The sequence below is a fragment of the Staurois parvus genome, unplaced genomic scaffold (genome assembly GCF_062004578.1).
Source record: "Staurois parvus isolate SC_StPar_1 unplaced genomic scaffold, SC_StPar_1.0 ptg000284l, whole genome shotgun sequence".
Lineage (NCBI taxonomy): Eukaryota > Metazoa > Chordata > Amphibia > Anura > Ranidae > Staurois > Staurois parvus.
The window spans coordinates 230,589-241,293 of record NW_028318080.1 but is presented as its reverse complement, the minus strand read 5'-3'; the positions used below and the strand labels follow the sequence as shown (position 1 = coordinate 241,293).

Genomic DNA, 10,705 nt, shown 5'->3' with positions numbered 1-10,705 from the left:
AGTCACTCTGCACATGCTCAGTTTGCTGTGTATGTTAGAGAGGTTTTTTTTCTTGGGAGAATGCATGTGATCAGCACAGGGCCAGTCAGCACTGTCCAGATGGAGGTCAGGGGTTCTGCATCCTCCTAGAGCAAAATGAAAACTCCTCCTACAAGCTTTCACCAGTGCCCAGCTGGACACTGATAGAAGTCACAAGACTGCTCTAGCTGCTGATGAGAAAAAGTATTTAGCAGTTTATATTTACTAAAATAATTGCATTTCCATGTTCTGTGTACTGTGGTGAACCAGATATAGTGAATACAGGGTCCTGGGTTTAGTAACACTTTAAGAAAACATTATTTCAAATCTAGTTTCAAAGATTGCAGCAGTGAGTGGATTAGCAGTATTCTACTATAAACTGTCCATAAAAACAGTCCAAATAAGATACAATTGAAGATTGTTGTATGGCTTATTTGTTCTGTAACTCGTCACCCTGTGAAGTAAATACTGTGCTCAAATGGCCATGTGCACTTTGTTTCTGACTGAAGATACTTAATCGTCCTGCTCTTTGTTTTGTAGCCTAAAGCTCCACGCAATAAAGGTAAACAAGAAAAGAAAGTCATCCATCCATACAGTAGAAAAGCTGCTCAGTTAGCACGGGAAGGCCATAAACAGGACAGAAAAGAAAAGTAAGTTTTCTTTTATTAGACTCTGTAACAAACACAGGCCATTGTGGACATAGAATATATTGTGGTACAAATCAGGATCCCGTGTTAATGAAGAGGGGACAATAGACATTGGCAGTATACTGTATATATTCTACATTGTTTGATACAGAGAACAGAATATGCAGTGGGGAGCAGTATAATATGTACGATAAGCAGCATAGTGTACAGAGAGAAGCAGTGTATAAAATAAAGCAATTTCAGCAGCATTGAGAATATTGTATAGTACATTGTATCTAGTCCCTCACATGCTCCTGCATGGAATTTCAGTGATCGGCTGGAAGGGGTAAATGTGAAACAATAATAGATTGAATTCATTTTATATAACCCACTGTGAAACCCCTGCTGACCGTTTCGGCAGAACTGAGCTGTGAAAGGAGGGGGTGGCAGCAAAGGCACGTGGTATAGTGTGCAAGTGTGCGTGCCATACTTACATATTATGGCAAAGAAGCTCTCTGCAAGTGATGACAGCTCTGTGCTCCCTGTTGCCACTGCTGCCCTGTTCCCTATTTCTTCTTTCGTTAACAGTGCTCTTAGCTGAACTCTTCACATTTTGCAGATGCTAAGAGTATACACTACACTGAATGTGTGCTGCATTCTTAGTACAGTAAAAATAAAACTGCTAGTAAACCGGTAAATAAGTACTTCTAAAAAAAAATACCTACGATCAGCTTCCTATTGTGGCACACCAGTGAGGTAGACACTTGCTGATCGCTGTCCAGCAGAAGGGTTCTGTCAGAATCCAGAAAAGGAGTCTCATTGGTGATAACAGCGAAAGAGGGCCCTTTCGGAGACAGATCAATGCTGACACTTCAACATTACTGAATTACTGGTCACTTGCATCCGGAAATGGCACCGGCAAAGGGACCCAGAAAAAAAAGAGCTTAGGCAAGTAAAACATGTTTTAGAGCAGGGGTGTCATACTCCATTTCATCGCGGGCTGTATCAGCATCATGGTTGCCCTCAAAGGGCCGGTTGTATCTGTAAGACTAGTTGTCCAGAGCACCCTACTCCCCCATTACAACAGATATCAAGAATCCTCCACCCTTCCTAAGATCACCGTGCACCCCTTTTGGGGGCAGAGCTGGAAAGCAGAAAATGCAGGGTTTGGAGGAGGACCAGAGGAGGAATGGAGTCAGTTACCAGAGTCTGCTGAATGCTGAGACCAGGGGAGGCAGGGATGAGGGGGTGCTGCAGCTGCACTGAGAGGTGCAGGATTTGGCAGAGGAGTTTTATTCTCCTCTTTGCTGCCAATACAAGGTGGGGGTGGAGACAAGGGGGTACCTGCAGGAGAGGTGCAAGGACCACATGAAATGGCCTGAATGGCCGGATTCAGCCCACGAGCCTTGTGTTTGACACCTGTGCTATAGAGGGCAAGAGAAAACATTTTAACTATATTGTAAAGCGCTGAGCAATCTGTTGGCACTATATAAATCCTGTATAATAATAATAACTGAAGATTGACTTTAAACTTTACTGTTCGTCAAGACAGTCTGTAAGTATTGCAGCAATGAGTCTAACCTTGTTCGTTTTATTTCCATGCATTACTTTTAATCCCAATGAGTTGCTTGTAATACACAAACATTTTTATATTTTTAAATAAATTATATTTGGATATTTATATTTTTTTTCTTCTCTTGTAAAGGTTAAATAATGAAAAAGCCTTACGATTAGGTATAATTGGTGAGTAGAACCTTATCTCCCAAACTGGTCTGTTGATGTGCTATTAGGATTTGATGAAATCAGATAACATCATACATTTAGGGTAATGCATAATCTAATGTACAGTTGTGACCAAAATTATTCAACCCCCAATGCTGTAAAGGGGTTTAGGGACTATAGTGTACATTTGGAATTGTATTCAGAATCAAATCCTACAAGGACGTTGTAACTACCCAAATGCAACTAAAATGACATCAATTGTTTATGTAATACAGTAGTAAATGGTTCTTATGTGGTTTCTTCATTGCCACAATTATTCAACCCCTTAAAGACTACCACTCTGAAGAACAGAGGTTCATACAGGTGCTTTCCATCAGGTATTGAAAACACCTGTGGATGTCACCGAGCAGCAATCAAGCATAATAAGCACCAATTAGGCAGCTTTAAAATGACTGTGATACTCAGCTCCTTCTAGACATTTACTGGTGTGGTTACAAACATGGTGAAGGCAAGAGAATGGTCCAGGAAGACAAGAGAAGAGGTGATTTCTCTTCACAGGAAGGGCAATGGCTATAAGAAGATTGCAAAGATGTTAAACATACCAAGAGACACCTTAGGAAGCATCATTCGCAAATTCAAGGCAAAGGGCACTGTTGAAACGCTACCTGGTCGTGGCAGAAAGAAGATGCTGACTTCGACTGCTGTGCGCTACCTGAAGCGTAGAGTGGAGAGAAGTCCCCGTGTGACTGCTGAGGAACTGAGAAAAGATTTGTCAGATGTGGGTACAGAAGTTTCAGCCCAGACAATAAGACGCACACTGCGTAATGAAGGCCTCCGTGCCAGAACTCCCAGGCGTACCCCCTTGCTGTCTCCAAAGAATAAGAAGAGTCGACTGCAGTATGCCAAAAGCCATGTGGACAAACCACAAAAGTTGTGGGATAGTGTTCTGTGGACTGATGAAACAAAATTAGAACTGTTTGGGCCCATGGATCAACGCTATGTTTGGAGGAGGAAGAACAAGGCCTATGATGAAAAGAACACCTTGCCTACTGTGAAGCATGGTGGAGGGTCAATCATGCTTTGGGGCTGTTTTGCTTCTGCAGGTACAGGGAAGCTTCAGCGTGTGCAAGGTACCATGAATTCTCTTCAGTACCAGGAGATATTGGATGGAAACGTGATGCAGTCCGTCACACACCTGAGGCTTGGGAGACGTTGGACCTTTCAACAGGACAATGATCCCAAGCATACCTCCAAGTCCACTAGAGCATGGTTGCAGAGGAAAGGCTGGAACATTTTGGAGTGGCCATCGCAGTCACCAGACTTAAATCCGATTGAGAACCTCTGGTGGGACTTAAAGAAAGCAGTTGCAGTGCGCAAGCCTAAGAATGTGACTGAACTGGAGGCCTTTGCCCATGAAGAATGGGCGAAGATACCCGTAGATCGCTGCAAGACACTTGTGTCAAGCTATGCTTCACGTTTAAAAGCTGTTATAACTGTAAAAGGATGCTGTACTAAGTACTAAGATTGAATGTCACTTGGGGGTTGAATAAAACTGATAATGCTGTGAGCACAGAAAAGACATTTGTGGTTATTTCATTATAACTGTTATGTTATATTTGTCTGACCTACAAGTGCCTCTTTAATGTAAATGTAAGCAAGATGACTGAATGATCAAAAGCAATGTCAAACTGGCCAAAACACTCAATTTCAGTGGGGGTTGAATAATTTTGGTCACAACTGTAAATTGTAAGAATTTACAGAGGCCATAAAAAATTCATGAGGCCTCAAGCTAAGGTTAGTGGGTTCCTAGGTAAATAGTAAATAATAATATCCTTAGTAACCTTAGCAGGTAGGATGTTACTCCTTATAAGATGCCAAAATTGACCAGGTAACAAGACCCGACAACATTTTAACAGCCACAGTCTGACAGATAATGATAAAAATGGATGGTGACAGGCATTACTGAAAAGGCTTATAAACTTGCAGGCAAAGCCTAGCCTTGGACAGCAAGACCCAAAGCAATGTAAATTTTGAAAACCTTTGGCTGCTTTCTGACCAATGATTTCCTAAATGCGAGTGGGGTTTTGGGGAGGAGCAAAATTGTGACAGTAGGACTAACTAAACCGTTTGACAAGTGCCAGATAGTGTATACAAAATATTCTGATGTTAGAATGCATTTTTTATATAGGTATAACTTAGGCGCTTTACAGTGTTTATGTATCTGCTTGTACAAACTGGTATGTAAGTTATTCTTAAAAAGGATCTTCAGTACTCCACCAAACAAGTACTGTAGCTGCTGACTTTTAATTAAAGGGCATTTACCTGTCCAAGGATCCAGTGCTGACACACTCAGGTCTTCGGGTCCCTGGCGTTGCCATATTTACTTTGGGAAGCTGGCTGTGACTCCTTGTGGCTACACAACTTGCTTCCCACTGTGCATGAACAAGCTGCGCTTTGTGAATGGTTCTGCAACCTCCTCCAGGAGTGAAGACTGGGGACAAAGAGGATGGGGGGGAGCTGAACTTCCGCACGGATCCCCTGGGCGATCCTAGCTTAAGTAGGTGCAAGTATGCCCTGAAAGGTGAAAACTAGGTGAAGTTCCTCTTTAAACTCACTTGCTATTGGTATAGGCATTGCCAAATTCATTTTTAAGTAGCATTTGTTGCTTCTCCCAGTCACCAGTGTCCCATTGATAAATGCTGCCATATTTTGAGTATTGGTTGTGTTTATGTGACAAAATCTCACCTTTAGGAGCAGCTTCATAAGACAAGGTATGGTGTTTTTCTCTTCTACTTCCTTCTTGATTTCTTAGGTGTTTTCTGCTGGTACGTACACTTTAATTTTCAATGCAAACTGCTAAATACACAGATGAAAACTTTTTTTTTTTTAAACTATTTGTTTTCTTGTCAATCCAGTCCTAAAATTAACACAGCTCTGTCTGGCAGGACAGAAGACTTGATTTTTCTCTGCTGTAGTTTAGGTCTAAATAGATTGAGGTATCTGTAATGCATTTTTTTTAGGTTCGAATGGCAGCTGGGTAATCTAAAAATGCTAGTAGTATTTATTCCTTGAGCTATGAGTGCTGAAACTGAACATTCCAGCTAGTGCACTGTGAAGGGGTGTGTCAGCCCCCCCCCCCTCCACATCTTTTGTTCATTCACAGAAAGCCTTGTAATCTTTGCATTGAATACAAGGCATTCTGTGAATGAACAATGGGAAAGAAGGATTGGGTAAACTGTCAATTCCAGTGCCAGAACAAAAACACTTTAGCAAAAGCACTTTATTTCCTGGAGTTCCCCTTTAACTCCTGCTTTGTTACAGCAAAATCAAAGGCCAAGTATATTGCTCTGCAATCTGACATCAGCTGTAAGTAGTGCCTCTCCATACAATTTTTGAATGGGCAATAGCTGTATGGGATTCAAGGCTAGTTACAACTGTTGCCATGGTTCCATTACTTTACATTACTTATGTGCACACATTTAAAATGTCAGTCATTGGTTTTGTCAACAGTGTTGGGGGGGGGGGGGATTGTAGTTATTCTTTATACAAATGATATCATTATTGTATTAAGATGCAGTTCTTCTCCAAATTATATGCAAACATTTAGAAAAATAGATGTAATTTTCATGCTGTTGTGAGATGTAAAGGAATAAAACCTATACATCACAGCCAAGTGCGCATCATAAAATGACTTTCTGCTTGCAGCAATGATTAATGTATTATATCAGTGTTGTTAACGAAGTCTAAAGACAGCAGAACAAAACTGAAAAGGGCTCTTTAGACATATCATTTGTGTGACCTTAAGCTTTCTGTAGACAAGCTACTTTCATGCTGGAACATAGTTAAAATTTGCAGCTCAAAAAATCGGATCCAGATAATAAATCCTACCAGGAATACTAGGACAGCAATTATTGCTTTCTTGGGAAGCTAACCATAAAATTCTGTTATTGTCAGCAGCATACTAAATAGTGTTCTTCAACATTTTCCTTCAGGCAGAGCCTATTATATATTGTATCTTCAATGCTGCCTTTACAATGGGTCTGTTATCCTTGAAGAAGAAATCTGATCTAATTAAATAGTTGCATACTATTTTAAAGTAAAACAAAGTGATACATTTACAGTCTTTCTATTTAGGCCCCATTCACACTTGCGAATGGAGCTGTTAGCATTTACTATTGGGTGACCAAGTGGGTGTTTCCCCTGATTAGCTGCGGGTGGAAACCCCATTGACAGCAATAGGAGGCTGACAACTCCCACTGCTAATCGCGGCCATTATATGTGAGCTGCCACGATTAGTTGTGTAAGCTATGCAGGTAAGGGGCATCTGTAGATTAAAAAGCAAGCTGTGCAGCTTTGACCAAAGTTGAATAATGCCTTTGCTATAGGTGTAGGCCATTTACGTACAGTACTGTGCAAAAGTTATAGACAGATGTGAAAAAAGGCTGTAAATTAAGAATGCTTTCAGAAATAGAAGTGGTTAATAGTTTTTTTTTTTTTTTTTTTTTTTTAATAATTGCCAAAATAGAAAGTAAATGAATAGGAGAGAAATCCAAATCAATATATGGTGTGACCACCCTTTGTCTTCAAAACATCAAACATCAGTTCTTCTAGGTACACTTGTGCCTCTATGTTTTGAAGGCACTCAGCAGGTAGGTTGTTACAAACATCTTGTAGAACTAACCACGGATCTTCTGTGGATGTATGCTTCCTCAATTCCTTTTTTCTCTTCATGTAATCCCAGACAGATTCGATGATGTTGAGATCATGGCTTTGTGGGGGCCAAACCTTCACTTCACTATTTTCTACCTTTCCCTGTTAAAGCAGTAGTAAAGCTAGTGTTTTTTGAAAAATTGCTGTCAGGAAGGGTATGTATGACAGAAGAGGCCCCAGTTGGTCTCTGCTGTCATAAATGCTTCCACCTGCCTGCAAGAGGTGATGTACAATGAGCCATGCATGCCCAGCTCAGCGAACATTTACAGCCCCAATCTGTGCTGCGGAAGTGTGACTCCTGTGCGCATGCATGGGAGTTATGTCATTGCAGTTCAGCCATTCAAGCAGCCGAAGCACTAAACTCTGATGGAAGCACCTGAGACCTGCTGGATCGATCACATCACATCACTGCGCTGGAGGGCTCTTTTTGACAGGTTAGTATGGAATAATATGCTGTGCATACTAGTACATTATGGGAAAACCCACTTGGGGAACCCCAAAAAGAAGACATTACAGCGGATTAACTACCTCTTTTAAGGCACTCTCTACCAGATCCATTATTACTTCATGGAATTTTCAGCATCAGGCACCTGTTTCTCATATTTGCAAGGCGGCCACCTAGTTTTCTGTTTGTACAGTTAAGAGGATATTCAAGCCTCATTTTACCCCATTTTTTAGTGTAAGCTCCTACAAACTGTTCTCGGAGTTCAGACGAGCCTGTCCCTACTTTGTTGATAGATGGCCATGTTAGCATTTTTTGCTGTTGCCCACCCTTTAATTGGACTGCTTTTTGACATCCCATGGTTAAAGCGTAACTAATGTTCCAATACTTACCGCTGCTTCAATGATCTGAGCTCCATTGCTAGCATCTTCTCAGCTTCTTCCGAGTTCTGGTCTTCAGCCCCAGCTGATGCAGGGGGTGTCACTCCTGCGCATGTGCCCCTGGGTAGCGTCATTCCAGCATACGGCACTGTGCTGGAGTGTAAATTGAGCTGTGCGTGTGCAGCTCAGTATACATTCTGCAGATAACAGACAGGTATGTTTATTTTTTTGCAGAAGGGAAATCTCATTCATCTTCTGCAATAACGAGCCTTCCTGCTCACAGTGTTTTTTTGAAGATGAAGAGTATAGTTACACTTTTAACTTTCCACTGTACAACTTAGGAAATAGGATTTTCTACTTACCCTGTGTAATCTTTTCCGTGGAGTACAAGGCCGCATGTTGAGCACCAGGGCCATATACTGTATGTATGCTTGAAATTTTATAAACACTGATGTTCTGACTGCTTGTATGATTTTTTGAGGCTCTAAAATGCCAGGACAGTACAAAGACCCCCAAATGACCCCTTTTTGGAAAGTAGACACTTCAAGGTATTTAATGAGAGGCATGAAGAGTATTTTTTTCTTGCTCATTGTTTTTTTTTATGGAGTAAAGATATACCAAATATAACAATAACGTTTGTCATTCAGGTGGTAGTGCTATACAAAAGCATAACAAGTAATTGATATGAATAAAGTACACAAACAGAACAGCACTAAAGTGCTATAAAGAGCAGAGCTGGCACAGAAAAAAAAGAGGAATTTTTTTTTCATTTCATTTTAACAAGTTATTTCCCATACACAGCATGGGCATACTTAGTTACACCCCAAAATAAATTATTCTTCTCCCAAGCGTGGATATACCATATGTGGGAGACATTTTCGCAGCCTAGCTACATAGAGGGCCCAAAATCCAAGAAGCATCTTTAGGCTTTTGGAAGGGCATAAACTACGTATCAGATTTCATAACTACCTATCACATTTTCATAGGTCCTGAAGTGTCAGGACAGTAGAAACACCTACAAAATGACCATATTTTGCAAAGCAAATAACCCATGGTATTTGGTCAGAGGCATGGTGAGTCTTTTGAATATCAGATTTTATGCCACAAGTGTTTAGAAAATATGTCTTACATAAAGCATAGACATACTCACCAAAATGCTGCTGAAGTATGGAAATACCATATGTATGGGATTTTTTCATTGCCTAGCTTTATAGAGTGGACCTTAATCCAAGAAACATCTTTAGGCTTTCAAGAGGCATACATTATATGATTTCCTACCTATCACATGTTTTAGAGGCCCTGAAGTTCCAGGACAATAGAAACATCCACAAACTGTTCCAATTTTGTAAAGCAGATCTCTCAAGGTAGAAAGGTATGCATTAACATTGGCTGTGTAGAGAGGTACTGGAAACTCTGGCACTGGCTGTGTTCCAAGCAGCTGGGAACACCGGCACTAGAAAGGTTGGGACACTTTTTTTGGAGTATACTGTAACACTGGCATGCAGCAGCCACCTCTCCTTTTCTTCCAACAACAGCTGTGTGTGACAGGAAGGGGTGTGCAGGCTGTTCATTGTAGCCAGTGTTATCACTTGTGACTGCAGTGGTTACAGAGATCATATGGTACAGGGGGAATCAAAAGGAAGGACTTGTTTCGGGACAAGTATCTAAGAGAGGAATTGCCCTCACTTAACAGATCTCCACTAACTTTCTGTTGCTTCTGTGGGACAGTTAGGCTAGGTTCACATATGTGCAGGTGGTGGAATGCGGACCCGCGGGCGGCATGCCATTAGTTCTAATGGTACACCGCCCGCACTGGAAACCGCAACCGTACTGGGAACTGACATTCCCATGCGGGCTGCGTTTTCAGAAGAAGTGCAGGGACATTCAAATGAATGGGCTCTCGTGCCTGCAAAAAACACGGCCCACACGGCCGCATATATGTGAACCAGGGGTCAGTGAAGGTAAATTTCCTCAATTATTCACAGACCGCAGAAAATAACGTGGCAGGGATTTTAACTCTTCCTGCTCCGTCCAAAACTAACAACAAAAATTGGCTACACATACACTTAGTCATATTTCATGTTGATGCAAATGATTTGTAAAAGGTTGCATATTTAATCTCACAATTGTACACGTTTTAGTGGCAGAAATATGTATTCGGAAGTTTGCCTACAACTTTAATGTCAGCAATTTCAGCTTTCAGGAAGGTAAAGTTGTTCTGAGCATAGTTTGAAGAAATCTGACTAAAAGCATAACAAATCCACCCAATGTCAACTTTTATACTTCACATGCTGTTTCATATTTTCATAAAGGTGTTTTAAAAATGTAAACTTGGGTTATCTGTAGGTTGGACAGGGATTAACATTCCTGTGTGCTGAAATAACAGAATAAGCCACATACTGTTTTTTGAGCTGTAGCAGACACTTGTAATAGGAAATGAACTGTTAACGCAGGGTAACCTAGGATTTCATTTTCACTGAAGTTCTGCATTAAGTCCACAACCCACTTACTGTATTGTTCTGATATTCATAGACCCCCATATGCAGATCAGCAGATGAAGGTTTCAATGATATCTCCTATTCAACACATACTCTATATAAAGTGAATTACAGAGTTAATTGAGTGTACAACACATTCGTTTTTAGTAAATAGGTGTGCATCCAGTAAAAATAAAAAAAATTGCACATTAATTCTGTACAGACTATTATGTTAAGATTAACTACACACATTTCTCTTTCGTTCATTGAAGGAGACCGCTTGATCAGAGGATCATGACTCATGGGAATTGCTCCACCTGCAGGAGTAGG

The 10,705-nt window shown here is 40.9% G+C and overlaps 1 protein-coding gene across 1 annotated transcript in view; it reads left to right on the top strand.

Moving 5' to 3' along the window:
- Positions 1 to 558: 558 nt before the first annotated feature.
- LOC149458545 (translation machinery-associated protein 16-like) overlaps positions 559 to 10,705 on the top strand; it is a gene marked incomplete at its 5' end in the record, with an annotated part of 47,267 nt that continues 37,120 nt past the window's right edge. Inside the window, 2 exons of the mRNA XM_089682083.1 lie at positions 559 to 668; positions 2,350 to 2,387. Of these exons, the coding sequence (XP_089538209.1) occupies positions 559 to 668; positions 2,350 to 2,387 (148 nt within the window). The remainder of the gene's footprint in view (positions 669 to 2,349; positions 2,388 to 10,705) is intronic.